Here is a 14231-nt window from a genome sequence, read left to right as displayed (position 1 = left end):
CTAGGCTAGCTAGTATTAAGACCTCCTACCTAACTAGACTGTTGCTGTTAGTAACAACGGCTAGACAATAGATAAGCTAGGCCTTAACTAGGTAAAGCACTTTAACAGGCACACACAGACTCGCTTATTAGGTGCTTATTAGCTACTTATTCTTAACAGTTACAGCAGCTACGCTACACCTAAGTTTAATTAGTACTATAAGAACAATATGATTATTACCCTCTGTATACCTCCTTACACCTTACACCTTCTCCAGCTACTAGACGTTAGCTGCTACTCTTCTCTTAAGGTAGTGTATAGACATAAGGTGTCTAAGCTTACCTGCTAAAGCATCTTCTATGTTAATAAGCTTAACTTCCTATAGATGTACTTAAGGATTAGACTAACTACTCTATTAGAGAGCAATATTAAGGCTGGATTTTAAGTAACAGGGCTTATCCCATTCAATCTAGAGCGTGTCCTGTTATGCCTTACTGTTATTAGAACACTATTACTACTAGGGACAGCAGTAGGACCAGTAGGGCTGTAGATAGCAGAGACACCGCGTACAGTTAACTAGCTTTAGCAGTAAGCTTACCTTATATAAGATCTCCTTAAGCGTTAGTTATAGAGTCTAACTAGTTAAGCTATATTCTAGCTTGTTAAGGGTTGTTAGCTTGCAATGTAGTCAGCAATAATCTTAACTTAGGAGAATACTAAGCTACGTGCTTTAAATTAACACTAGTAATATAAGTATTAAAAGCGTAGACAGTATATAGCACGGAGGGGAGCTCTATAGGTTAAGAAAGCTTAATTACTAGTCTTATAGGCTAATAATGTAGTTAAGGAGGAGGCCTAGGTTGACGCTGCCCTACGGCGTTAGTAAGCACTACCAACGTGTAGCAAATGCCACGTACAAGGCTACAACAGGACTTAATATAGAGCTATCTAATCTATTATGCTTTAAAACCTTACTTAATTTAACTGCGTGGTTGTAGAGTAATTGCACGCTAAGTTAGGCTGGTTTTAGTAGAGTTGGCCGGATACTAGTGTTGGCCGCTTACTAGTAAAACACGTTAGTTAAAATTGGTTTTGTAACTACAGAGGGAGAGCTGTATTTATCCTTTATAGTTTTAGATAGGCCTAGATCTAGTTTTTAGATAGGCCTAGATCTAGTTTTAGGTAGACCTAGATCTAGTTTTAGATAGGCCTAGATCTAGTTTTAGATAGGCCTAGATCTAGTTTTAGATAGGCCTAGATCTGGTTTTTTAGACAGGCCTAGATATAGTTTTAGATAGGGCTAGATCCGGTTTTAGATTACCCCTTAGTGAAACACTTAGTGTTTTAGATCTATTTTTAGTACTCTTATACTTAGAGTATTATAATCTTATAGTTTTTTTTATACTAAGTCTTACTAGGTTTGTTCTGGTATAAGAGAAGAAACCTTAAAAAACGCGTTTTAGCACGATTGCAAGCAAGGTGTTAAAAAGTTAGTTTAGAATAATTTATTACACTAGCGCTGTTGGTAGCATAGGCTTACTAATCTTAGATAATGTGTATTAGCTAGTAATGTATCTAGTTAGAGATGCGCTAGTGTAATAAATAATAGGTTACTCCTAACTATAAGGTTTTTATTACAAAATTTGTGTATTTCTTCTATTCCTTAACTTCTATTCTCTTTCTAGACTTAGTTAGGACTAGTAGAGCTTAGGTAATGTTTTAATTTAGTTTATTAGGTGTGTTATACCTATTTACTAGGCTTATAAGTATTTTAAGACATCTGTAGCTTCTATTATAGCTTTAACTATATCTACTTAGAAATAGTTTATGTTATAATTTCTTTGTTAACTATAGTTTATTTAAGAAGTGTTCTCTTAGTTTTTATATTTGTAGTTGTATTACTTACTTTTTTAAATTATTTTATATTAAATAAATATAATAAAGCATACCTATATAATATATAGAAGGTATATAAATATAGATATATCTATAGCTATATATAAATAATATAACACCTACTACTAAGCTATAGAGTATATAGAGATATAAGAGATATAATATAAGACAGCCTATAAGGATAAAGGCTTATAATAACCCTACTACTACACACAAACTAAGGAATTATAGCTACTCTAGCTTTTATTTTAGAACCTAAAGTAGGTATACGTAAGTAGTACCTATAATAAATAATAGATACCTAAGATCCTCTATTTACTTCCTAGAGTATAGGCTCTTACTATAGGACTGTAAACATATATTTACTATCCCCTTACACAAACACGCTCCTTAAATTACTAGAGTAGCTTAACTACTCTTGTCTTATATAGTCTTAGACTTACACAGGACGTTAAACTTATTAATTAATTAATTAACTACATTCCGATATAAAGATATAAATTCCGAAATCTGGTGGTAGCACGAAGGCATACTTTCATGCGGTTGAGCCAATGTGACACAGAACATGAGCATCATTCGGCAACGCAGGGATCAGGAATAGACCGTTGATTGCTAATTTATCACATATGAGACGATGCTCTTCTCCAAGTCGTTTGTTGTTGCTTTCGGAGCCCAGGCTGTGACGCTTCCCCTGCTCCCTCGTGCCGAGGCCACGAAGCAAGATGAAGCCTGGTGCGTGACTTACAGGGCTTTGCAGAGTTCAGTGTTCCATGCTCATTTAAATCACAAGAAGATCGCCAAGCGCGACAACGCTGTAGAACAGAACGAGGTTTGGAAAATCAGCAAGCGTGCTGAGCAGGATTGAGGCTTGGAAGATCTCGAGGAGAGAAACAGGTCACGTGTCGTTCTTGGAGCTTCTTGTGCGAAATGCAAGGTGGCTGTGGAGACTTACCAAGGGGAAAGGAAGAAGAAGGGCTCTTTGGATCTAGCGGCCATGTGCCACAGTCGTGACGCAGCGTCCTCTGCGAGGCGGTTGAACCAGAATATTCGTGTGCCAATCCGTGCGCCAATCCGTGCTTGTTGACGAATTGCACGATGCTTGGGTTTGAGTAGTAGCTGCCTGCCTCGAACAGACTATGTTTTACCCATCCCAATTTTGCCGTGCAACACTGATATGCTCTCATTCACGACTTGCCAGGCCACTAAGCGAGCCCACGACGCATGAAGAATAAACGCGGCGATATTGCAACAGAACCGAGAACTGCGTGCATAGGGCAGTCCGATATAGAAATGAGCATGATTTGATTGGGGAAAGGGGTATCTTGTGTAGCTACGGCGGTCATGAGAAGAAAAACAGCATTCAAACGAATGGACAACGACGAGGTGACAAGGTCGCATGAGCCGTAGCGATGTCTAGTGTGCGTTTGTCCGACTGAGCGGACACTGTACAATTAAGAGCACATTTGTTAGACTTTTATAGAGAAAGGGTAGATGGAGGTGGTGCCGCGTTCCGGGGCGCGGACAATGACCACTCGAACTCGTAAGTGTTTCCGTCTCTTTTAGGTATCACCACCTGTAGTGACAGCATTGCAACATTGCGCAAATGGTGTTGAAGCGCCTCTATCCATGTCGTGTCGTGTCGTGTTGTGTTGTCGTGTCAGATATATACAGACAGTGTACCCCGCCCCCACTACTCGAAAGTATCTAGAACAGGCCGATGCGCGGTCGCCAGTCGTTCTCGGGGACAGGTTTGGGATTCACGATAATGTGGTAGGGAAAAGGATTTGCGTCGGTGGTTGTGATGGGAGGGATGTGGTCCTTGTCGCGGTTCACGATGCCAATGATCTTGTGTGCGGCTTTCTCGAGCGACTTAGTCATGGCGCGGCGGACCTTGATGACGTCTGGCGAATGTCAGTCAGCGGAGGCACGGGGTGGAGCGGGAGAGGGTTGGCAGGTACCAGCCTCGGTCCTGGGCTGAGCAAGCGTAACGTCCAAGGTCCACTGCTCCCAACAGACATCTTCGTCTGCTTTGCCAAAGAAGTACGTCTTCCTGCGCTTCTTCTCGAAGAACTGCACGACCAGCTGGCCTCTTCCTCTTGGCTGGTGTGCGCTATCGATCGCTCGCACCAGGGCTATGGTCCGCTGGTCAATCAGCGTCTCCAGGTCCACGTCGTCGATGGCGGGCAGCGTGAGGTCGAGCAGGTCGCGGGTGAGGGGCGATATCGAGGTGAAGTAGCGGTGGAAGAAGATGGTGTGCAGGATGGCTGCGGCGAACGTCAGCTACGGGTGCCAGAGGAGGGTATCGGCGCTCGGACGGAGGGAAAGCGGGGGAGCACATGGACGCACGCACCCTTGACGACATCCTTCACGCATGCCAGATCCGCGAAAATGTCGAGGTTGTACTCGGGTCGCCGGCGTTGCTCCATGCTGGCATCCACAGTTGGTGGTGGGTGTTGCCGTCCGCCGTCCGCCGTCCGCCGTTCGTACTTTCGCTGCCGGTCCCGCGCCGCGCGGCGTTCACCGTTTGGCCTGTCGCGACAGAGCGGCCGTGGGTGGGGCAGCGTACCGTCGTCTCGCGTGTGGTCACGGGCGTTGGCGTGTACAGCAGCGTGGTGTGGTCCAAGTCTCAGTGAATGGGGGTGTTGGGGATGTTGAGGGGTTCGCCGGTGCGCAGGGTCGCGGGTCATGATCTGCCGCGGGGGACTGTTAGTCCTTGCTCGGGGTTTCGAACGTGCACGTTGGTTTGGCAGCCACAAACAGCCATGGCTACAGCCTATCAGAGCAGCCCTGTCAGCCATTTTGGAGCCATGACGTTTGCAACACCCACGGCAGCTGACACATCACCTGCACATCATGCTCATATTGTATCTCGGCATCGTCGGCCCCGGAAGCAGCCGGTTTGCTGCTGTCCGCTTACGGACGGCCCGTGGACACCCTTTTCCTGACGCTGCCGGAAATCCCCGGTTGCAAGCGCGTCTTCTCTCCACCACGGTACCTTTCAGGCACGTCACGTTCCCAACTTCACAGGGTTAGGCTAAGCTTCTGATTCAATACCGAGAGGAGTACGGATTATCTAAGCTCAAACGTTTCTTCCTCACACTTAGACAGACGTATGGCGCTGCTAACGCGATTCGTTTTCGCGACCAGCTATCAAACACCCGTCCAGTTGCGCACAGCTGGTAGTGCACAAGCCACGCTCCTCTCACCAGCATAGCTGCCTGCTTCCGTCGTGCTCACGGTTTCACGGCTTCAGATACCATGCCATGCCCTTGTTTCTCGCCAAGAACCTCCAGGCCGGCATCGTCTTCGTCAAAGAAGCCGTATTGACGCTGCATCTGCTCGATACCATGCTCGTCCAGATAGGGCAATTCTTTGGCAGCCTTGACATAGTTCATATTCTCTACGTAGCCTTTAGCGAAGATCAAGTCGATCTCCTCAAGTGAACGTCTTGCTGTCTCTGGGTAGTAGATATAGATGAAGGGGAGGAAGCACGCGTTGACAAGGGCAAAGAAGAGGTATGTACCCCAGCCTGGGTCCTATCAGTCTACACCCTCGCTCTCCGTGGGTGATTACTCACCGATGTTTTTAATCAAGATAGGTGTGATCATCACCACGAAAAAATTGAACAGCCACTAGATCTTGGTTAGCAAGCGCCACTACTCTCTTCACATGACTGTTCTTACATTTGTACACGTCGAGACAGCGTTTGCCTTGCCCCGTGTCTTAACAGGATTGACTTCTGCAGGGTATAGCCAGGGAAGAGGCAACCACGTAGCTCCAAAAAAGGCAATGTACGTGAACAAACCGACGGCAGCACCCTTGGCAGCGCTTGGATTGCCGGGGATCAGGGCTCCAAAAACGATGACCATTGACAAGCCTGAAGGTTGTCAATTCCTCTATCCATAAACGGGCCCAGTCTGCGAAACTCACATTGTCCAACAGTACCAATAAGAAATAGTTTACGACGGCCGCATCTCTCGATCAAGAACCAAGACGTTGTCGCGAAAATAGAGTAGACGATCATGTTAATACCGCCAAGCAGCAGTGACATCTCGTGGGTCTGTCCAATCGAGCGCTCGAACAAGATCGGGAAGTAGTAGATCACTGCATTGCAGCCACCGATCTGCTGCATGAGTTGAGATGATGCCCCAAGCATCATACGGCGGAAATGCTGCGTTTTGCCGTTGGTGAAGAGCGCGCTGAATGGTGTGTTGCCGCCCTTGTGACCAGAGGCACGAAGCGAGTCCATGATGATGTGAGCTTCAAGACGAGTCTCCTCTGAGTCCATCCGATGTCCGCGGAGTGCCGCAATGACCTTGATTGCATCCTCGTGCCTGTCCTTGCTCAGTAGCCAACGGGGCGACTCAGGTAAGAGCATGGGACCAACCAGAATGATCAGAGCAAACACGATTTGGAACGCAATCGGAAAACGCCAGGTGAGCTGATCAGGGCCGTACGAGCAGCCATAATCCGTCCAGTATGCGATCAATGTACCAAAAGCGATGACACCACCCTCGATGCAGATCAAAAGCCCTCGATTGGTGGTCTTGGAGCACTCTGCTTGGTAGGTCGGAATCGTTGCTGTGTTCATGCCATTACCGACACCCTTTGCATACGGTATCAGCAGAAATTCACATGGAGAAGAAGTGGCCCTACAGTGATTGTTCTCCCCAAAATGAACTGTGCGCCGGCATGGTGTCCTTTGATCGGGGTCACCTGGATAAGCGTTCCAATGATCATAACAATCGCACCGGTTGTAATGGCTTTGCGACGACCAAGAGTATCGCCGTATAGAAGCATTGTGATAGCGCCAGCCAGACAACCAATCTCGTAAATGGCAGTCACGAAGCCTTGCCACGTTTCGTTATACAGGATTTCAGGGAAGTAGGCGTTGAAAGGAGCGGCTGAAATGATTCCTGACATCACACCCTCTGTGCATGGATCAACGCACGTCCTTCTGGGGGGGGGGGGGGGGTTTACTCACGGTCATAACCGAAGAGAAGGAATCCCGTAGTAGCGACGACTGACACAGCTGTACTCAGCGGTCTTCCTGTAAGCCCCATGAATCTGGGGTGTTGAGCGTCGTCCGACATCCTGGCGTGCTGAAGCTAACGATCCTGAGCTAAAAATCACCGACAGTCCCAGTCCAGCATGGAACGGCGCGCAATAAGACTTGCGTGGAGGAGAACTTGGTAGGAACAACTTCTCCATCGCGAGGGGTGCGGTGCTCTTATCCTGCTTGTGGATCTCCCCAGATCTCCACTTTACTTGGTCGTGCGGAGTAGAGATAGTATCCCGGTACAAAAATTGCACGCTGCATAACGCGTAGACCGACGATGCAACGTCATGTCTTCCTGGTCGGCCATTACGCCAATGATATGGGCGATGCATGCCGCGGACCCTGCAAATTCATCACCTGGGCAGAGAGGCTGGAAAGGTCAAAACGATAGCCCGTGAACCGAGGCAAGGCCGTCTAAAGCATGATGTGAAGCTAAGAGACTAGCACCAAGCCCTATCGGGTCAGCGGCGGGATGGTGTTGCAGATCCCTGAGGTGCAAAGATTTTGCTTACTAGGTGTCAGCCGTAAGCTTCTGGGATTGCTCACAGGCTTTAGAACATGTCATATAACGAACGCGCATACAACCGTGCAGGAAACGGCAGTAAATATCATTTATCGCTGTAGATGTTGAGTCTGGAGGCTCTCGATATGCGTAACGAACCGGACGTAAGAGCAGCTAGTTACGAGTCTTGACATCAACATCTGAAGGTGTTGAACAGGCCTCAGCCCCTTGTCTATATAGACTAGGAAGTTTGTAGTCTTTTCTATACCTATGGTCTCGCAAGACATTGTCAAACCTGCCGTGACTGCCTCCTGAAAGTCCAGGGATTGCGCGCGTCCGATTCTCCGCGCAACACAAGAGGGAGGATTCCAAGGTAAGCCGTAGCGAGCTTGTCGATGTTGGACATGGTGTGACGCACAGGGATTAAGCGCTCCAAGGTGTAGGGGCTCTAACGGCGATCCTTTTCTCAAGTACAACCTAGCACGGGTGAATGGCCGGATGCGTGTTGGTCAAATGTACCATGTGCGCGGCAGCTTACCCGCATGTGAAAGCGCGTGACGATCAGCGTTGGCATTGCTCAGTATCGGCGTTGCTCTGGCTTCGAAAACGCGGTGAGGTGTCGTGAGCAAAGCATCGAGGTGCAGAACGGCCCATGGTTCAAAGACGATGAACGGCTTCGGGTGCGGAGGCGGGACGGGGCGACTGTGGGTTTGGTGGGGAAGAGGGAAGAGCGGTCGCTAATGGGACCGCCCTGCCAAGCTAGGATCTCGGGCTGTCGATCGCCGAGACTCACCCGAGTAGACACGCAAAAAGACGCGTTTGGACAGCAGACATCAACAGCCCGACGACATGGTCAGCGTCAAGCGCCGACGAGATGACGCCGAAGATGAAGGGACACCACGCAAGCTGCGCGCCCGCATTGCCGACGAAGATGCCACCACCACCGACTCGGACACCTTCGAGGCGCAGACGCCGTCGCGACGGGCCAGGAACCAGCATCTCGCGGACCTTGGTACGCCCAAGTCCATACTGAAGAAGACTGGCACAGGCAACGGCGCCAATGCTGCCAGCGCTGACCACGGCGCGACGCCCAAGTCGAGCCGAAAGCTGCTGTTCGCGACACCCACCAAATCTGTGAACGGAGACGCACCTGCCGGCACACCGACCATTGTTCGCAACGCCGACCGCAGCGCCAGACGGAAGAGCAATCGGCAGATACTCGAACGCACACTCAACGGCGGAGAAGGCGATGAAGAGGTGCTTAATGAGGAGAATAGCTTAGCAGAGCAGATCCTTGAAGAGGAAGATGCTGTGGTGACTGCAGAAGAGCAGACACAAGAGGAGGTGCCTGTACCGGAGACGCCACTAAAGCGTGGCAGGGGGCGCCCAAAAGGATCAGGGAAGAAGAAGCCGAAGTCTCCCACACCGCCGACAGAGCTACCATCGCACGAGGAGTATTTCTGGCAGAACCGGCCGGGTGGGCTGAAGACATCAAACAACACTCTCTCTGCTCAAAGTCTGCTCAGCCACGATGAGTACTTTCAAGCAATGTCAAGCTACCGGAATTCTCACAGGTCTGAAATGGAGCTCTTGGTGGAGCTGCACAGTCGTGCCTTTGATCAGTGGATGTTTGAGCTCGACGAAGGCTTCAACGTCTGCTTGTACGGTTACGGATCGAAACGCTCTATCACCGACAGCTTTGTGACACATCTTTATCGCCATTTGTCGGAGATGACGCCCTACGACGGATCGATAAAGACTCCTAAGATTGCTGTAATCAACGGCTATGCTGCAGGAACCACTTTGAAGGAAATCTTGACGACAATTGCATCAATTGCTGTACCAACCACCATCAAGCTACCGAACCAACCAGCTGTGCTGCTTGACTTTGTGCTCGAACACTTGTCGACCTTTCCACCTCCTCACCCTGTGCCCGTCGTCCTGAACTCCATCGATTCGCCATATCTGCGCAAGTCTCCGGTGCCGTCCATGCTGGCGCGACTTGCAGCGCATTCGTCAATCAACCTTTTGTGTACAGCCGATACGCCTAGCTTCCCTCTGCTGTGGGATGTGGGGCTCAAGACGCAGTATAAATTCCTATTTCATGATGCCACAACCTTTGCACCCTACGATGCCGAGATAGACGTCGTCGAAACGGTGAATGAGCTGCTCGGCCGCAGTGGCCGTCGCGTGGGTGGCCGAGATGGTGTGGGCTTCGTCTTGCGCTCGTTGCCCGAAAACGCACGATCACTGTATCGCATCCTTGTGATGGAACAACTCACGGTGGATATGATGGAGCAAGGTCTCGATGACGAGGATGAGGCTACTGCAACGCCGAGGAACAAGAAGGTCACACAAGCGAAGGCCGTTGTTCCTGAGTCCAATCAGGGCGTCGAGTACCGCGTTCTCTACCACAAAGCCGTGCAAGAATTTGTCTGCTCCAGCGAAGTCGGATTCAGAACCTTGTTAAAAGAGTTCCACGACCATCAGATGATCGAAAGCCGGAAGGATGCCATGGGCACAGAAAGACTATGGGTACCTTTCAGGCAGGACGAATTGGAGGGCTTGGCAGAAGATCTTGCGAGTGATGCGTTTTGAGCACCACATATCCAACGATGCATCGGCGTCCACTTCCACAACCCACATTCACCCTCGTTATTCGCCTTCCAGCGATCAGGCTCCAGCAATCGTCAGTTGAGCGGTACACTCTGACACATGCTTATCCTCAACTACACTGCTCAGCGTTTTGCTTAGACTGACATAACTGGAGCTAAGAGATTGGAACGACGTCTGGTCGACTCACTGTAGGCTTTGAAGAATACCACCTAAGCAAGGCTGACAAGCGTATAACGAGAAAATTTAGAAGACCCTTGGTTCAACATCAATGACATATTGCTTTCATAGTTGACCCCACCGTTCGGCAGAAATCCTGTTCATGGTTTGATTATCTCTTCTACTGTTTTGATGTGGAAATATACACGCTCAGATCGAAAACTACAACATTGAAGAAGAACAGTGGTCGCTTAGCTCAGTTGGTTAGAGCGTGGTGCTAATAGCTTTCATCCTCGACACGCCAAGGTCGCGAGTTCGACCCTCGTAGTGACCATTAATTTTTGCGCTTTCAATCGCTTGCACTGCTTGACCAGGAGCTGTTGACATCGATGGCCTTTTTGCTGTAATTGTTGTTTGTTGCGTGGCCTACAAATGCAATACGATTGCGGACGCAGCGACGCTTCATTGTCTTGACGAGCTGCACTGTGGATGCACTGCTGAGACTTTTTTTAACGGGGTTTGCGCAACATGGTTGCTCCAGTGGTACCTAGACTTATAACTGGAACCTTCATCGCCTCTGTAGGGAGCTATGGTTCTGCTACGCGTTGCATGGAAACTCAAGCGAGTGAACAGACGATCAATGCAGCCTAGGAGCTCACATGCGTATCGTCAAGACGAGTCAGTCTACCAGAGATGCGCTGTCAGAGATGCCCTACTGGGAGGCTTACCCCCAAGTCACGAGAAATGCAATACCTAGTTTGAAGATTGAAGTGAAGATGGAGCGAAGACGCCGCGCTAGTGCTGTATCAAGCCTAGTTTAAACCCATGCTCCACAGGCCGAACTTCAACCTTGAGAATCGCCATCTGGGAAGATCAGACCGCAACAACCAAAAAGCTGCCCACCATGGCGACAGCAACGATGACATACATGGATTTGCCCGTCAAGAGGCGGCTACCGAAAAACATCAAACTGCCGCCGGAGAATGAGCGGTACATGCGCGCGTGTGCGGATATTGCGTCCGCGCTCGTCCAGGATTACGAGGCCCAAGCTGATGGCTCGAAGCCGAAGAAGGACTTGAATCTGAACCAGCTAAGAGGACAAATTGCGAAGAGACATTATTTGAAGACGCAACCACCTCTCACGGCGATCATTGCGGCGGTGCCTGAGCACTACAAGAAATACATTCTGCCAAAGTTGATTGCGAAGCCAATCCGTGAGTCGGGTGATCAGCCAGTACTCGACTTAATGACTGACATGAGTTGTAGGGAGTGCATCGGGGATTGCCGTGGTGGCGGTGATGTGCAAGCCGCATCGTTGTCCCCATATAGCCTACACGGGCAATATCTGCGTCTATTGCCCTGGTGGGCCAGATTCGGATTTTGAATACTCGACTCAGTCTTACACAGGCTATGAGCCGACATCTATGCGCGCCATCCGAGCTCGCTACGACCCGTATGAGCAGGCCAGAGGACGCGTGGACCAGATCAAGTCGCTCGGTCACAGTGTTGACAAGGTGGAGTACATTATTATGGGTGGCACGTTCATGTCACTGCCAGAGTCGTACCGAGACGAGTTCATTTCACAGCTTCACAATGCACTCTCTGGGTATCAAACGAAGGATGTGGATGAGGCAGTTGCGGCTGGCGAGATGAGCAACACCAAGTGCGTGGGCATCACCATCGAGACGCGACCCGACTACTGTCTGGACCAGCATTTATCGTCGATGCTACGGTATGGTTGCACGCGGCTCGAGATTGGCGTGCAGTCGCTTTACGAAGATGTGGCCCGCGACACAAACCGCGGCCACACGGTCGCCGCGGTTGCCAAGACGTTTTGTCTCTCCAAAGATGCTGGGTTCAAAGTGGTGTCGCACATGATGCCAGATCTGCCCAACGTTGGTATGGAGCGCGATCTCGACCAATTTGTCGAGTACTTTGCAAACCCAGACTTCCGCACCGATGGGCTGAAGATCTACCCCACGCTCGTGATTCGTGGCACCGGGCTGTACGAGCTCTGGCGAACAGGCAGGTACAAGAACTACACGCCCAACGCACTCATCGATATTGTGGCGCGGATTCTGGCGTTGGTGCCGCCGTGGACGCGCATCTACCGCGTGCAGCGCGACATCCCCATGCCGCTGGTCACGTCCGGGGTGGAGAATGGGAACCTGCGAGAGCTGGCGCTGGCACGCATGAAGGACTTTGGCACGACTTGTCGCGACGTGCGAACACGCGAAGTGGGCATCAATGAAGTCAAGCACAAGATCCGGCCAGATCAAGTGGAGCTGGTGCGGCGCGACTACATCGCCAACGGGGGGTGGGAGACGTTTTTGGCGTACGAGGATCCCAAACAGGACATTCTGATTGCACTGTTGCGGTTGAGGCAATGCTCCAAGGAGCACACATTCCGGGAAGAGCTAACAGGCCAGCCGACGAGCTTGGTGAGGGAGTTGCATGTATATGGCAGCGCGGTGCCGGTGCATGCGCGCGACCCGAAGAAGTTCCAGCATCAGGGCTATGGCACGCTGCTGATGGAGGAGGCGGCGAGAATTGCGGCGGAGGAGCACGGGAGCCGGAAGATCAGTGTCATCTCTGGGGTGGGTGTGAGGAGCTATTACGCGAAGCTGGGGTATTATTTGGACGGGCCCTATATGAGCAAGGACCTGGCGCCGGCGTGGGAACGAGAGTGGTAGTGGTAGTGGTAGTGAGAATAGAGAGTGCGTTGACGTGAGTACTGTGAATAGAATCGATTGATGGAGTCTGTGAATGAAGCAGTGAATGAAGCAGTAGATGGATTCTATGGATAGAATCACTGTCCGTGGAATCTGTTTGTGGAAGATGTGAATAGAGTCTATGGATAGAATGGGGTTGAATAGTAAGTACCATTGATCATATAGACTGTCAACGATGGAAGACTGCCGTGGTGCGCAGGCAACTCGTATGACTGGCATGCATGGGTTACATGTTCAGATAGAAGGAGAAGAAGGGAGTCGTTCAAAGCTAAGTAACGAGGGAATCCAAGAATAACGCCATGCCATGCCATGCCATGCCATACCATACCATACCGTCCGCTGTTGATTGAACAAGGCCAATCTAGACGGTGCCTGCAATGCTCAGATCGCGAATCTCCTGCAGAACCTCCTCGACACGGGCGTCGAGCTCACCCTGGGCGTACTGGTCGCGTGTGTTTGCGTCGAGGTACTGCTGGACCTGGGCCATGCGCGAGTAGGCCTCGGCACAGAAGCGCAGCTGGATCTTGACGAGGGCCTCGAAGCTGGGGTCAAGGTAAGGGACGCGCAGGTCAATGAGCTGTGGCAGCTCGGTGGTCAGGGTCTCGTTGAGCTGATCGTAGGCGGCCTTTGCGAGCTGCTCGTCCTTTTCGGCGCGCGGCAGCTTGGTGACGTCCTTGTCGGGCTTGTCGGTCAGCTTCTTGACCTGGGCGCGCATGCGGTCGTAGTCCATCTGCTTGTGCTCGCGCTTGGTGATGCAGGCGTTGATGTCGGGGAAGTAGCTGCAGAAGCGCTGGATGGGGTCGAGGACAGTGGTGCGGTAGGGCCCGTCGAGGGCCTTGATGGTCTCGGCGTCGAGGTCGGTGACGGCTTGCTTGTAGGAGCGCGAGACGCCGTCCTTTGTGCCGGCGTCGCCGTAGAAGGCGTCGATGGTCTCTGCGATGCGCATCTGCGAGGCCGTCATGGCGCGCAGCGAGTCGAGGTAGCCCTTGGCCTCTTTCTGCAGCTTGTTGGCGGCCGTCTCCATGGTGCGGTAGCGGCGCTGCTCCGTCTCAAAGTCGCGGTCGTTTGTGCGCTCGACCTGGCCGGTTTTCATGAGCACCTGCGTAGTGGCGCGGTTGACGCCCTTTTTGAACCCCGTCCACGACATGATGGGTGCTTGGTTCTATGCGTGTGTGTTTGTGATGCTGGGGGTATGTGCCGGGTGGGGGTATGTGTATGTGTGCTGCGTCTATGTGTATATGTGCTGCGTCTATGTGTGTGTGTGCTGCGTCTATGTGTGTGTGTGCTGCGT

At 50.8% G+C, this 14231-nt stretch overlaps 5 protein-coding genes across 5 annotated transcripts, besides 14 other annotated features; 2 read left to right on the top strand and 3 right to left on the bottom strand.

The window, feature by feature from the left end:
* Positions 1–361: part of a mobile genetic element that runs on past the window's edge.
* Positions 1–1837: part of a mobile genetic element that runs on past the window's edge.
* Positions 500–1054: a mobile genetic element.
* Positions 1057–1400: a mobile genetic element.
* Positions 1123–1297: a tandem repeat.
* Positions 1222–1837: a long terminal repeat.
* Positions 1401–1917: a dispersed repeat.
* Positions 1838–1841: a direct repeat.
* Positions 1901–2044: a tandem repeat.
* Positions 1909–2351: a mobile genetic element.
* Positions 2335–2358: a tandem repeat.
* Positions 2359–3502: 1144 nt separating this feature from the next.
* Positions 3503–3534: a tandem repeat.
* A 45-nt stretch (positions 3535–3579) lies between these two features.
* Positions 3580–4673, bottom strand: EKO05_0002888 (uncharacterized protein; the record flags this gene model as incomplete). The annotated part of the gene is made up of 3 exons (XM_059636036.1): positions 3580–3776; positions 3834–4139; positions 4226–4673. 3 exons carry the CDS (start codon positions 4671–4673, stop codon positions 3580–3582), a joined length of 951 nt encoding a protein of 316 aa, XP_059492019.1.
* Positions 4332–4360: a tandem repeat.
* A 435-nt stretch (positions 4674–5108) lies between the features above and the next one.
* Positions 5109–6968, bottom strand: EKO05_0002887 (uncharacterized protein; the record flags this gene model as incomplete). The annotated part of the gene is made up of 6 exons (XM_038937996.2): positions 5109–5404; positions 5453–5507; positions 5559–5752; positions 5806–6481; positions 6532–6806; positions 6860–6968. The coding sequence occupies 6 exons, from the start codon at positions 6966–6968 to the stop codon at positions 5109–5111; spliced, it is 1605 nt and encodes a 534-aa protein (XP_038801455.2).
* Positions 6969–8285: 1317 nt separating this feature from the next.
* EKO05_0002886 (Origin recognition complex subunit 2) lies at positions 8286–10034 on the top strand (the record flags this gene model as incomplete). The annotated part of the gene is made up of 1 exon (XM_038945161.1): positions 8286–10034. One exon carries the CDS (start codon positions 8286–8288, stop codon positions 10032–10034), a length of 1749 nt encoding a protein of 582 aa, XP_038801454.1.
* Positions 10035–11112: 1078 nt separating this feature from the next.
* On the top strand, positions 11113–12901 carry EKO05_0002885 (Histone acetyltransferase; the record flags this gene model as incomplete). Its single annotated transcript, XM_038937930.1, has 2 exons — positions 11113–11422; positions 11475–12901. The coding sequence occupies 2 exons, from the start codon at positions 11113–11115 to the stop codon at positions 12899–12901; spliced, it is 1737 nt and encodes a 578-aa protein (XP_038801453.1).
* Positions 12902–13236: 335 nt separating this feature from the next.
* Positions 13237–13271: a tandem repeat.
* A 30-nt stretch (positions 13272–13301) lies between these two features.
* EKO05_0002884 (BAR adaptor protein Hob3) lies at positions 13302–14087 on the bottom strand (the record flags this gene model as incomplete). The annotated part of the gene is made up of 1 exon (XM_038945160.1): positions 13302–14087. One exon carries the CDS (start codon positions 14085–14087, stop codon positions 13302–13304), a length of 786 nt encoding a protein of 261 aa, XP_038801452.1.
* Between the last annotated feature and the right edge of the window lie 144 nt (positions 14088–14231).

Source organism: Ascochyta rabiei, chromosome 4, assembly GCF_004011695.2.
Source record: "Ascochyta rabiei chromosome 4, complete sequence".
Classification (NCBI taxonomy): domain Eukaryota; kingdom Fungi; phylum Ascomycota; class Dothideomycetes; order Pleosporales; family Didymellaceae; genus Ascochyta; species Ascochyta rabiei.
Note: the sequence above shows the minus strand (reverse complement) of the source record. Positions and strands in the feature narration are given on the sequence as shown.